This window comes from Passer montanus, unplaced genomic scaffold (genome assembly GCF_014805655.1).
Source record: "Passer montanus isolate IOZ18808 unplaced genomic scaffold, ASM1480565v1 scaffold50, whole genome shotgun sequence".
Taxonomy (NCBI): Eukaryota; Metazoa; Chordata; class Aves; order Passeriformes; family Passeridae; genus Passer; species Passer montanus.
The window spans coordinates 5,485-19,493 of NW_024369930.1; the positions used below are offsets into that span (position 1 = coordinate 5,485).

The window sequence follows — 14,009 nt, forward strand, 5'->3', positions numbered from 1 at the left end:
CTGTCCTGTGGCATTGAGAATGAACTTCTCCAACAGCAGTGTAGCATTATGGAACACTGAGCTTTGCTTTCAGGCACTGTTCATGCCTTGCTAGATTATGGAAAACCAGCAATTCAGCTCAACTTGCAGCACTAGATACAGAGATATTTCTGTAATATAGGAAGGCTGGATGTTATGTCATAGATACATAATATTGGCTTTTTGCAAATATTAAAATGGATTCTATATGTGTAGTTAGAATAATTTTGTTATAAATATATACTTTTTATTTCTGTTGTTAATTAAGCTTAGGCATAGTAGTGAAATAGCTGATATAAGTATGCTTGTGTTAAAATGCCTGCTTGGATGTGATAACATCCAAATAACATATGAAGAAGACACCTGCTGCAGATGTGCCAACTATCAGCGCTCACTGTCTGAAGACAGTGTGGGCCAGGGCCAAAACTGATGATGATAAAAAAGGACTAAAACCAAAACCAAGGAATATGCATGCTCTAAAAAGGTGGACCCAAGGAGGAGATATGCTAAGTAATCTTTGGAACATGTAAACTAGTCTGGGGGAAAGTTTATTATGCATAAGGATCTATGAATATGCAGCAGGCTGACGTAAAGGAAAAGGTATTAAGGGCTATGTCCAAAGATGAGTGCCAAGATGCACCCGGCCACAATAATGTTCACACTGTGGCCCTGGTCTCCTATTGTCCTTTATTAAACTTTTTCAATTTTCACAGGAGACTGAACGTGTTTTTCACAATCAGGAGGAATTCCTTCACAGAAATGATGGTGAGACAGTGGAACAGGCTGCCCAGGAGGCGGTGGAGTCACCATCGCTGGAAATGCTTAGGGAAAATCTGGACATGCCACTCAGGGCCGTGGTCTGGCAGGGCGGTGTTCAGTCACTGGGTGATCTCAGAGGTCTTTTCCAACCTAACGGAAAAGGTTGGGAAAGGTTCCGTGATTCTGATTTCTCTCTCTATGCACTTCAGGCTAGCAGTTAAACCGCGAGAGGCGCCACGGACATAAACCACACGCACACTCGCTGCCTTCTCCGCTTTGATCCCGACTGTCGGTTTTGGTGTCTGTATATTCTGGTTCCCGCCCTTTAACTCCTCTTTCCTCGCCGCCGGGCCCCGGCTCAAACCAACCCTCACGGAGCCGCCTCCCCTCACGGCGCTTCCCGCCGAAACCCGCGCGCCTCGCGCGCGCACTCTGCCCCCGTTGCTATGCGCGATGACGCCTCCCCGCTCTGCTTTTTCTCATTGGCCGCTCCGCCGGCGGCGGCGCGGCGCGGCGGGCGATTGGCTGGGAGCGGGCTCGCGCGGGGCACGGCGGGGCGGCAATGGCGGCCATCGGGGTGCACCTGGGCGCCACCTGTGCGTGCGCCGCCGTGTACAAGGTGAGGGCCGCGCCCGCTCGGGGGCCCGGGTAGCGCCTCTGCCGCTCGGGGAACCGCCTCTGCCGCTCGGGGAACCGGCTCTGCCGCTCCGGGGGCCCCCTCGGCCGTGAAGCCCCCCAGGCTCACGGCTGTGCCTCCATCTCTCTCTCTGTCTCCCCTCAGGATGGCCGCGCCGACGTGGTCGCCAACGACGCCGGGGACAGGGTGACTCCCGCGGTGGTGGCGTTCTCGGAGAGCGAGGAGGTGAGGCTGCCGCTCCGCTGTGGGGAGCAGCAGGGGAGGCGGTGTCTGTCTGCTACTCAGGTTTTCATTTTTTTGTTGTCCTTTCTTTTTCATTCAGGTTGTTGGCTTAGCTGCGAAGCAAAGTAGGATAAGAAATATTTCAAACACTGTCGTGAAAGTAAAGCAGATCCTTGGGCGAAGGTAGGAGAATGGGCGTGACAGGGGCGGTGAGAAATAAGGGAATTCACAGAGTGACTGTGTTGGAAGAGTCCTTAAAGACCATGGAGTCCAAGCCATGCCCCAACACCTCACCTAAACCACGGCACCGAGTGCCACATCAGTCTTTTCTTAAACACATCCAGGGATGGTGACTGCACCCATTTTTTCCCATTTAAAGCTGGTTTAACGTCTCAGCACTAATGCACTGAAGGCATCTCTTAAAAAAAAAAATCATTCTGTTATCGTAGAGTCACTGAAGGGTTTTGTTTGGAAGGGATTTTAATGATCACCTCCCTCCCAACCCCCCTACCAGGGCAGGGACAACTCCCCCTAGACCAGGGTGGTGCTGTGAGCTTCTCAGCCTGTCTGTTCTTCCAGCAGCAAAGAGGTGGTGCTGAAAATAAAAAAAATAGAGAGGAAAAACTCTACGTTAGGTCTGAACTTATCTGTGAAAATCAAGTTGTGAAATACAGTAACCAGTTGCATGTATGCTTTTCATACATACTTAAGTTTCTCAACTATGATTTTTTGTCACCTGATTGCTTTTCTGTAAAATCCACTGTGGTTTTGTTTGCATGAAACTTTGCTTCTATTGCAATAGTGAAACTCTTGGTTGGTGCCTGCTGTGATTCCTGTTAGAGGAGCTGTGATAATTTGCAATTAGAGTGACAGTAGAATGAAACCTCTTGGGTTGGAGTTAACATCAGAGATGTGACAAAACTTTTTAGTGATGACCCAGCTGTGTGCTACAGCCCTTTCACTGACAGGAGCTGACAAGGTGTTGCCCATTCTGTATTTCTCAGCACTTCACAGAAAGCTTTTATAAATGTTCATGGGGGATAGCAGGTTAAAACAATGTGCTGGGTTTTGGTTTTCCTTTTCCACAATTATTAGGTATTTTTTCAGTCATAAGTTTTAGGAAAGGAGAATGAAAAATGTCACCAGTCAGAACTGCTGGGTTTTCTTCTACACTATAAATGTATCTGTAGAATGAAAACAGGAATTTTTGGTTCAAGTATAGCTTGATGTGTTGGAGAATTGTGTTGTTACAAGGAATATCAGCAAGATGCATTTGTGCAAGTAACCATGACTGTATGATTTATTTTGTTATTTTGAATTTTTATGGACAGTTCTGGTGACCCTCAGGCAAAGAAATACATTGCAGAAAGCAAATGCTCTGTGAGTATGATGATTTATATAATTTTATATAGATGTATGTATAAATTTATATAAAATTTCCTTGTTATTGTTTGAGCTACACCATCTCTGTGTTCTGTAGTGATCAGCTCTCACCATATGATGTCCCTTTGCTGTGTGGAATGTTTCTGTTTTTATCCACTAGATAATCATGTTCTGGAGGCTGCCAGCATAATATAGTTAGTGCCAACAAAAAAATTATTTATCTCTTTACCATCCTCCAAACAGATGAATCCTAATATATTTAGGCAGTAGCATTGTGGTTTTTCTTATGGCTGGTAGAAGATACTCAAGTTGCAGCACCTTGTGATTAACATCTTTACCCAGCTGATTTAATCCCAGTATTTAATTTGCATAATACTGTCCTTGTTGCTTGAAAATTTTGCAAAACAGGAGAAAAATTACTCTGGAAAGTGAATTCATAACAAAAGAGCGAGTTTTCCCCTGGGTTTTGACTGTTGATATTGGTGTGACTTTATAAATGGCTGGGATTTTTCTTATGGAATATAACCAGGATATTTTTGTTCCAAACATTGCTTTCATACCCAGGAAAATTTAAGAGAAAGGGAAAGTCTTGACTCTGTAAATTCTTAAATGTCCCTGTTGTGTCTGTCATTTGCTAAGGGTCTTTGATATGCATGTAGAAATGTTTATTCCCTTGCAGTAGAATGCTAAGGCAGGGAGTGTTTACACAGTGCAGTGCTTTTTACTTTAAACAGAGCCTAAATTAAACATTACTTTCTGTTATTAACCAAATTACTGGCTGACAAAGATGTGTTGGTTTTGCTTACAGATAGTTGAGAAGAATGGGAAACTTCAGTTTGAAATAGATAACAAACTTATTAACCCAGAAGATGTGGCAAAACTAATTTTCAGTAAAATGAAAGGTATCTAATAATTCATTTCATTGGCATGATTTAGTTTTTTAAGCTGTCCTTTTATTTTTAAGATGTCATATATTTTTTTGTTGCTTGCTTTTACTCACCATGCTCTGCCTGTGTTTCTAAACAGAGACTGCCCAGTCTGCATTGGGTTCAGATGTGAATGATGTTGTTGTCACTGTCCCATTTGATTTTGGAGAGAATCAGAAAAATGCCCTTGGGTAAGAGCACTGTGGTTTTTCTGTTATTTTATGTGCCTAAAGCAGATGGACTGGAAGATCAGCAGTGGGAATTCTGCTGCTGGACTTCAACTTGTGACCATCAGTCAAGATATTGGGGTGTTATTTAAACTTGGGAAATATGAAAGCAAGAGATTTAATCAAGAGTGGAGAAACTTTTAATGGGAATTTGCTGATGTGACCAAAAGGAAATTCTGAATCACTGAAGTGAGGGTAAATTTCAATTTCATCAAGGACAGATCCTCACTTCAGGTCAGGATCTCCAGTGACCCTTTGAAATGCAAATAGTTTGTCACCCTCCTCCATAATTTCCCTCCCTGCCCTCCATACTCCCCAGAGTGGTGCTGCATGGCCTCTTGAGGTCTGTTTTGTCAGAGTGCAGATTTGGGATACATACCAGTTTTCTTCTTGGAAATTCTGTTTGGAAACACTTTTGCTTGAGCAGTTCCTCAGTAGGAAAACATAAGCATGCTTAAAGCTGAGCATAAATGGCAGCATCTGTTTTTGCTTTCTGATATGTAGAAGCCCTTATCATGTCATGAAAGAAATAAATAAAGCACATCTGAGTGTTGCTCAGAAAACAGCAGCTGGAGATTTGCAGTGTCCATTTTGAAGCATTCCATTGCTCTGGTATAGCTTCAAAGTGGAGGAAACAACTTGTGGGGTATTCCCAGGGTTACTGAAGTTTCAAGAAAACATGTAAGTTAAATGTTGCAAGTGGGGCATGGTAAATTAATTTTGTTACCTGTTGAAATAATGTATCAATGAGCTTTAAGACCACGCCTGAAGAGAAGTTACCAAGTTTGATTTAGGGTGGGGTGTAGTTGTGGGGTATTTTGCAGTTTTTATGGGCTATGTGGTCTGATAAACCAGTTTTATTTGACAGTGAGCACACAGCAGATGCACTTCTTTGAAGAACACAGTAGCAACTGACATCCTTGGTACTTTTCCAGTCACTCAGTTTTGTTAATATCGTGCTATAAACAAGGTCTGATTAGGTGGCACGTGTAGTTCAGGTGAACTCTTAGTAGTTTGTGACTACAGTGAGATCATTACAGTAAAATGAAATGCTGTTATGGCTCATTGCAGGGAAGCAGCTGCAGCTGCTGGCTTCAATGTTATGAGATTAATTCATGAACCATCTGCAGCTCTCCTTGCTTATGGAATTGGCCAAGATTCACCGACTGGGAAAAGGTAAAATCCTAATATTTTATTTCTTTTTAAGCTGATGTACTTAAATCTTGAGAAATATTAAGTGAGGGAATGCCATGTTGCCTTAGCATGAGGCTTGTTTTGCTTTTTTCTCTCAGTCAAGACAGTAAGCATTTAGAAATTGTAACTTTGTAGTGTATTAAATCCCTTTGCTTTGGTCTTTATATTTTGAGAATTGTCTTTAAAGATTTGGCCCCAGTTTCCAACTTTCTGTTTAGTAAGCTGATTGGCTTGAAGAAAAATGCATTCCTTTTTGAACATATTTTAGCATAGCTTGTTTTAATTGTGGGAAATGGGATCATTTTACATGGGCTGGAAGAACTCAAGCAGAGCTCCTGGGTTCAGTAGGTGCACCTAGTTGTCTTTAGTATTTTGAAAGTGAATTATCTATATATCCATAAAGACTGCTGTCAGTTTGAACTTTTTTGTTCTTCTTGTGTGGTGTTTCTCTACCATTCCCATACACTTCTTGTCTGATTAAAACCTTCAATACATGGTGGTAATCTTTTAGCAATGTGTCAAAATTAATGCTACTTCTAACATTTTTTTTCATGTGGCAGCAATGTGTTGGTTTATAAACTGGGTGGAACATCACTTTCTATCACAGTCATAGAAGTAAACAGTGGAATATATCGTGTGCTTGCTACAAACACAGATGACAGCATTGGTGGAGTTTGCTTCACAGAAGCTCTAGCACAACACTTAGCTTCTGAATTTCAGAGGTAAGATTTGAATTCCAACCATGTTGCTGTTAGGACAGGATCTTCATTGTGTGGTGCTTGCTTAAAAAAAAATCTGGCAGAATCTCTGTTAGTTAAAGTCATCATCAAGTAAAGATGATGCTGAAGGAACAGTGCATTATTTGGGGTCAAGGAGGAAGACTGGGAAATGCCTGAGTTTGGGTGGATGTTGCCTCAAGTTGGTGTTAAACTATAAGGGCTCAGCTGTGGACTCTGTTTTGTCAAGATGCGTGCAAACTTTCAGTAGTGGCATTGTAGTTAAAACTAAAATGTTTACAGATAAAAAGTGCAGGAGCTCTAACCTGTTTTTCCTTTCAGAAAGTTACCAGTCAAATTCCTGCCTCTTTAAACTGGTATAATTTTTTTTTTCCATTGTGTGGTGCTTGCTTAAAAAAAAAAACATCTGGCAGAATCTCTGTTAGTGAAAGTAAAAGTCATCATCAAGTAAAGATGATGCTGAAGGAGCAGTGCATTATTTGGGGTCAAGGAGGAAGACTGGGAAATGCCTGAGTTTGGGTGGATGTTGCCTTAAGTTGGTGTTAAACTATAAGGGCTCAGCTGTGGACTCTGTTTTGTCAAGATGCGTGCAAACTTTCAGTAGTGGCATTGTAGTTAAAACTAAAATGTTTACAGATAAAAAGTGCAGGAGCTCTAACCTGTTTTTCCTTTCAGAAAGTTACCAGTCAAATTCCTGCCTCTTTAAACTGGTATAATTTTTTTTTTTTAAATACAGGTCTTGTAAACATGATATTAGAGGAAATCCCAGAGCCATGATGAAGTTAATGAACAGTGCTGATATTGCAAAACACTCTTTATCAACCCTGGGAAGTGCAAACTGTTTTGTAGATTCATTGTATGACGGATTGGATTTTGATTGCAATGTGTCCAGGTAAGGCAGGTCTTGAAGCTACTGAAATCTTTCTAGGTGGTATTATGGATGTTCATTCAGCAAGCTTTGATTTCTGTTTATTTTAGAGAAGGAAGTAAGATTGAAGGCAAATCTGCTGTTTCATGTTGATGGTTCTGTTATGCTGCAATCTGTAATGGTCAGGACAGTGACAGTAACAGTGTTTCCATGATGGTTAAAAAATGAAGTGTCCATCTTCAGAGTCTGGTTGTTGATTGGAGGGAGTAGATACTGTAATGAATCAAGGTTGCTATTTCCTTCCCCTTATTGTTTTTGTTCCACTTTCCTTAAAGAAGAGATGGCTTGTGGACTCTTCACTTAAATGAGATCCAGAATGGTAGGAGGAGTTCTGGAAGTCTTGATGTTGCTTCTCAGTGAGAGCTGGAGTAGAAAGACATTTTCTGTCTTTTTGTTCCTACTGCTGTGTCCTACTCAGTCTCTTTTCCCTTGGGATGATCTCTTACTGAGATTTTTAGCTCACTTTGATTGCTCTTCTAGGCAGCAGCAGCTTTAGCAAAATGAAACAGACTTTTCCATTCCAGAACTCCAGCAGTTGGAGCTGATCAAATAAGGCACAGCATGTTTAAAAGTGTGAGAAGCAATACTGTATAAATGGAGTCAGCTCCATTTGGATTAGGATGCCAATCCTGTGGATCAGTGTTGCAGATTTGGATTTGTTGTATTCATGCAGAGTAGAACTTCCTTTGCAGGCTTGAAAGAGACAAAAGCAAGCACAAGTTTGTTTGCTTAATCTGCTCCCTGTGTGAAAATCAGGACACAGCATGATTTGCCTCTAAAAATTAAGTCCTTGTATTCATTTTAAAGATCATGAAGCAGTTCCAGAATTTTTCTTTATTTTTTAGCATGAGTCAAGACAGTAATACTGGCGTTGTCAAGACAACAATACTAGTTTATTTCCTCTGGAGTACATTGAAAAATGAATGTGCATTCATGTAGGTGTTCATGATAGAGCTAATAGCACAGATACTTCCACAACAACGAAATTACTTGAAGATTAATGATGAAAAGATGACTTTTTTTTTTTTGAAAATCCCTTAGTACCAGCTGGAGAACTAAAGTATATTCTAAAAATTATTGTTCTTCCTATTCAGGTACCTGTCTCTAATGGATGGCATGATTGGTTTTGAATGTTTTATTTTTCTCTTTTAGGGCCAGGTTTGAACTTATCTGTTCCTCACTTTTTAGTAAATGTGTAGAAGCAATTAAAAAGCTCTTGCAGCAAGTTGGATTTACAGCAGATGATATTAATAAGGTAATAATAGAAATCATGTATCTTCCACAAGAACAATGCTTATAGGGCCTGTTTTCCTTGCAGATTGAGATTATTTCATGATATATTCAAGCTGTTTTGATTGGGATCCAACAAAGTCTATAGATTCAGGATCTTTAGAACTGCTGTATTGGCTTTCATTTTAGATATTTGAAGTTAAGTATAAGGTAGAGTCACATTCAGTTGTGTGTTTTTACTGCTGCATATTGAGTAGGTGGGGAGGATTTGTCTCCATTTGGTGTTTTTGTGTAACTGCCCAAATTCAAGCTGAGGAGTACCTTCCTTATGTTCAGTCTCTGGGCTTTGTTCTGCCTTCATTGAACTTTGGACAGGGTTTGCTGCCACTTGTGAAGAAAGGTGAAGTTTTGCCTTAAAATTGAACAGATCACTAAGTGTTCACTTGGTGCTTGTGCTGCTCCTTGCTGGCTTAAAAACTACAGGAGGTGCCAAACCAGAGAGTGCTTTAATCCCAAAGATGGTGGGCAAGCCAGCAGACATTAGCAGTTTAATTCATGTCTCTCTTGTCTTGGTGTAAGAGAGGAAATTCATCTCACCCCCTTTGTACCTGTGCTTGGCAAATGGTGCTGCATTTGTTGCTGACAGCTTTGGCTCATCAGGTCTGCAGCTGAAGCTGCCTGGTGCTTTCAATGACACTTGATGCTGTTTCAGACTTTAATTAGTGTTTGTTGTGTCATATCTCAGTTTTTCTGCTGGATAATGAAGTATCCCAGGCCACTGTTCAAAGAATGGCTTTTGTTTTCTGGTGGCAGTGGTTTTTACGTGGCCTTTCATGTTCTCAGGCTTTAATGCTTTGGTGGAGGGCAGTGGAACACTTTAAATGTAAAAACAAATAAGTTCAGAGTTGTAAATTAGGTTTATGTTTTACATAAGGAAAAGTGGGAGTTAGCTTTGTTTCCAGATCTGGCTGGTTTCAACAAAGTCTCTGTAATAAGACTTGGATTTATGGATAAACCTGACTTGCTCCTTCCTAAAGGTGCATGATGGAAGAGTGGGTGGCAAGCAGCACAAGTTACAGCGTGGGGAAATTTTAGATTCCAGGAAAGGAATGTATGAGGGAAATCAGATGCTTAATTAAGAGCCTACAGATCTGTGGAATACAGTATCTGTGGAGGAAAGGTTCTGAGCAGCCTGTTGTAACTGTGCCTGGTCTGGTCGGGAGGTTGGACTAGACCACCTCTGGAAGTCCCTTTGAATCTCATGTTCTTTTTACGATGAATTTTTCAATTTTCAAGGTGTTATGTTATTCAGATTCTTCCTGTAAGAGAAACTTCTCAAAGACATGATATGTCCTTTAATTTCAGAAGCAAAAGTATCAAGTCAGCTGAAGATTACATCAATTTTTATTTCAACAACTGTAGATGATAAAATATACCAGAGAAGTTTGCATTTTTGCACAGCAGGGTGTGACCTGTTTTATTTCACAGACTAAAGAGTTGAAATTATTATGGTGTGTTTTCCAGGTAGTTCTTTGTGGTGGGTCTGCTCGAATTCCCAAGCTACAGCAGCTGATCAAAGATATTTTCCCAACTGTGGAATTACTGAATTCAATTCCTCCAGATGAAGTGATTCCCATTGGAGCAGCCATAGAGGCAGGAATTCTCCTAGGGAAAGAGAATACCTTGTTAGAAGAAGATGCACTCATTGAGTGTTCTGCCAAAGATATTCTTCTTAAGGTAAGGCTAAAATTAGAATATTAGAAGAAAATTTTACTGCTGTAGTGAATTTATAGCACTGATTGTGTGATTGATGCTAGAGAAGCAGCATTGGTTTATTATTACTTCTACAGATTCGCTGTAGGTCAGCAGTACATGGTAACTTAGTTTATTGACAAAAAATTGACAGGAAAAACTGATTTTAAGGGGAGATAGATTGTATTTTTCCTATGTTGTAATAGCTGGATTTCTCATTTGTAGGAATGTCAGGGTTTTTACTTGCTGGGATGGTAAATGTGACAGAGGGAATGAAGCTTGGACTTCTTTTCTTGTGGGGCATTGTTGTAACACTTCCAGCTCAATGAAGCACTTAAAGAAAAACATGAACTATATTCTTTTTTTTCTTTTTTAAGGGAGTAGACGAGTCAGGGGCTGACAAATTCACAGTGCTATTTCCATCAGGGACACCACTACCAGCTCGAAGGCAGCACACCCTGCATGCTCCTGGAAACATTTCCTCTGTGTGCCTTGAGCTGTACGAGTCTCTGGGGAAGAGTCCCATGAATGAAGAAGAGAAATTTGCACAGGTGAGTATGTGCACACCCCTGTGCAGTTTAAACAGCAGCCTCCTGGGAAAAAAAATTGAAACCAATTCCATCAATACCAAAATTTGTAGTTAGAAAATTACAGTGACATGCATTTCTTTGGATTGGTCTTTTAAATATTCTTCTGGACATGCAAAATACTGAACTACTTTGTAAAGTACTGAAGTTTCCCTTTTGAATTCCTAAATGGCTGACAGGATTTGACACGTGGCACTACTGTAATAAGATCGCCTGGGACGAGAGATCTTTACCAGTTATTCCAGTCATACACAGATCCTTAAACGTTTTAAAAATAAAACTGATGAAGGAAATGGTATAGCTAATGTGTTGATTACTTTTTGATCTTCCTAGATTGGACAGGATCTTGTTATTAAATACTGAATTTGATTTATCACAGTGCTAAGATGAAATGATTCTGTCAAGTGAGGGTTTAAAGTTGTTTAGGAATCAATTTACAGAGAGAACACAGCTTTTTTGAAGCAGGTAATTATGTGCTTTGCTTGGAAAGCATCAGGGAAGGGGCAGATGTGTCTGAAATTGATGGAATATTTAAGAAGATGGTTATTCTTCCTTAATTCTGCCCAAATATCTTTAGAGGGGGAAGGGATGTTACCTAATAATTACAATACTGATTCTAAAGGGTGCTGTGGGAATGGTAGGTACTTCAGCTACCTCAGGTGTTATTCCACCTTAATTCTGCCCAAATACCTTTAAAGGGGAAGGGATGTTACCTAATAATTACACTACTGATTCTAAAGAACACTGTGGGAATGGTAGGTACTTCAGCTACCTCAGGGATAGATCCTGAGCCAAAACACAAAAACAGTAGTGCAAATAGCTAAAATGTATGAATTTTCACATCTTACCTGTTGTGTCACTTCCCTTGAACTGCTGAACAAGAACTTGAAGAACCTACTATAATCAAAATTTTTTTTTTTTTTTAATAGATTGTACTCCAGGATTTAGATAAAAAGGAGGATGGCCTACATGATATATTAACTGTTCTCACAATGAAAAGGTACCCAAAACACTTGTTCTGCTGTTTACCCTCCTATGTCACACTTCTGACAGTCTCTGCTCCTGTTACAGAGTATTTAATTTTTTTTTGAGAAATTTCAGCATTTCTTTGGTCATAGGGCTGTACAGTCCTAGCAGGGGTAAATTCTGTAGGAATGTGGGTTTTCTGCAGTACCTTTGGTGCTGTCATTGTTTGATTCTTAAAGAAACAAAGATTAATACAATTGTGTAGATTATTTTTAGCAACTCCTGAACCATTGATCAGTTTGACCATGCATAAGAGCAGTCAGGATCTCAGACTTCTTGTGGAAATGGATTGGGTAGCTTTGCTGAGTGCCCACACTTTTGGGAAAAACTGAAGGAGGTTTTGTCTTTTTTTAGTTATGAAGGATTGTAGAATTTACAGTGGCTCTGTCCTTTCAGAGGCAGGGTTGTTAAACAGAGAAACAGTGCCACAGGAAATTTCTACTTGCTATTTAAGTTTCAAAATACTTCATTTTGTTATGTTAGCTATCAGGTGCATTAATGCCTGTTAATAGACCTCACCTAAAATGCCTGGTTTGTCATACAGAGATTTATACTGAGTATTGATAAGGAAAACATTTTGGGGGTTATAGATGCAACTCTCATGCAGAAAAACTTCATTATTTGGAAGGAGATTTAAGGAATATTTAGGTGTAAAAGGCAGAGGAAGTTTAGTAGAGAACATCTATTTGTACCTAAATTTATTTTTTGTGACTGTATGCCTAGCTGAAGTAGGGCTCAATATTGTTTCTAAAGTCTTGGATTTTGACAATTAAGGTTTTCCTTGTTGAAGGAGATCCTTGGAATTAAAAGACTACTTACACTACAAAAGACAAGTTCTCATGCTGTGACAAGACATGTTTATCAATCCACTGCTGTTACTCTGTTCTCACAAGGAATATTTTGAATATTATTACCACATATTCTATTTAAAAACCTGTACAAAATAAATTCAGTTGCAATATTTAAATGTGTTCTTAGATCTATCCCAGTATATGTACAGAAGATAGATGCTTTAAGGGCAAGAAGTGCATATAAAAACAATGACTAAATTAAACTTAATTTCATAAACAAATTACATTGTGTTGAAGCATGTTTATCCCTGGATATTTTGATGCTGATCTATCATCCTTTGATCTGTGTGAAGAAAGTTGTTTATCCTCTCTGGCACATGCAGTAACATAGTAAGTGTTGTGTTGAGGTAATCCTAAACATAACTCTCTCTTTTGTCTAGGGATGGATCCTTGCACGTCACCTGCACAGATCAAGATACTGGAAAGTGTGAAGTCATCACTGTTGAAGTGGCATCATAGGCCATTTTGAAAGGCAACATTTTTCTAACTTGATTTTTGTCTTTTACTGGCTTTTCTGCCAAAACAGTGACTCTCTGTGATGTCTCTCATGATTCTTAGAGGGCTGTAATAAACTAAAGCAAAATGCCACCAAGTTATTTTGCCACCAAGTCTGTTTAGAGTGTGGTGTGAAACATTAGTCAAGACATGTGAACAGCAGATCGTTGAATTATCAGCACTTGGTTTACAAAATGCAAAGCACAAATGCCTGTGGTTCAGCAACAAGCATATTATATAGTTTGAAGATTTTTCTTGACTAATCAGGTCTTGTACCCATTCAGCCAGTGCATCTGTGGCTTCAGTAGTATAGCTTTGAACCAGTGAGAAAGAGACTGGTGAAAATCCACTCTCTGGTAATTATACTGGAATCCTGTGTGATTGATATTGCCCAAAACCATAAAGGTGGAGCCCATTTGCACTGGCCTCTTGAGCAGGAGAATTTTTTTTTCAAGAGGTTTTTTCTGTAAAATGGTTTTGTCATATTACCTGAGAAGTGTAAGAGTTAAGTGTGCTTATTTATATGTTATTAAAAATACATTTTTTATGCAGATCCTGATAATCTCCATTATGTGTGGTACTATTTTAAATCTGTATTGTCATACATTTGTGTGGGTATAAGCTGGCAGTTTTTTTTCAATAACGAGGTGGAGCAGGCAAGTGTGGTTATGGAATATAAGGGTCTCAGCCTAAAGTGCAATTAAGGGACAACAGCTCCATGCTTACAACCGTGTGTTACCTTGTAAAACACTGAAAGTGCTACAGGAGAGCCTCAAGAATTAGAGAACACAGATGTGTCTGGTTTGAAGGGGGCTGTAGGTATTCCATGGGGTTGTAAGAGGGGCTTGTAACCCATTGAGGGTTGTAAGGTATTCCATACCTCATGAAAGGAGCAGGGGGCTGTAACCATTGAGGGTTGTGAGGTATTCCATACCTCATGAAAGGAGCCTCCCTGTCAGTGGTTGCCCGGGAGAAAGCCCGGCAGAATCAGAGGCTGCTGACAAAGCTGTGACAGGGGAGGTGTGGGTGGGACAGTG

General features: G+C 40.0%; 1 protein-coding gene across 1 annotated transcript; it reads left to right on the forward strand.

Moving 5' to 3' along the window:
• Positions 1–1,298: 1,298 nt before the first annotated feature.
• Positions 1,299–13,538, forward strand: HSPA14 (heat shock protein family A (Hsp70) member 14). Its single transcript, XM_039723781.1, has 14 exons — positions 1,299–1,396; positions 1,559–1,639; positions 1,737–1,819; positions 2,968–3,016; positions 3,828–3,921; positions 4,046–4,136; positions 5,244–5,348; positions 5,927–6,088; positions 6,840–6,995; positions 8,184–8,286; positions 9,786–9,998; positions 10,391–10,564; positions 11,530–11,600; positions 12,858–13,538. The coding sequence occupies exons 1-14, from the start codon at positions 1,340–1,342 to the stop codon at positions 12,934–12,936; spliced, it is 1,518 nt and encodes a 505-aa protein (XP_039579715.1). The 5' UTR covers positions 1,299–1,339; the 3' UTR covers positions 12,937–13,538.
• Positions 13,539–14,009: the final 471 nt, after the last annotated feature.

Bases quoted from the DNA above. Each gene is read 5' to 3' on its own strand.
- HSPA14 (XM_039723781.1), top strand. From the start codon at position 1,340: ATGGCGGCCATCGGGGTGCACCTGGGCGCCACCTGTGCGTGCGCCGCC. The intron at 8,287-9,785 runs GTAATAATAGAA...TGTGTTTTCCAG, and splicing joins CAGCAGATGATATTAATAAG to GTAGTTCTTTGTGGTGGGTC. The intron at 11,601-12,857 runs GTACCCAAAACA...TCTTTTGTCTAG, and splicing joins ACTGTTCTCACAATGAAAAG to GGATGGATCCTTGCACGTCA.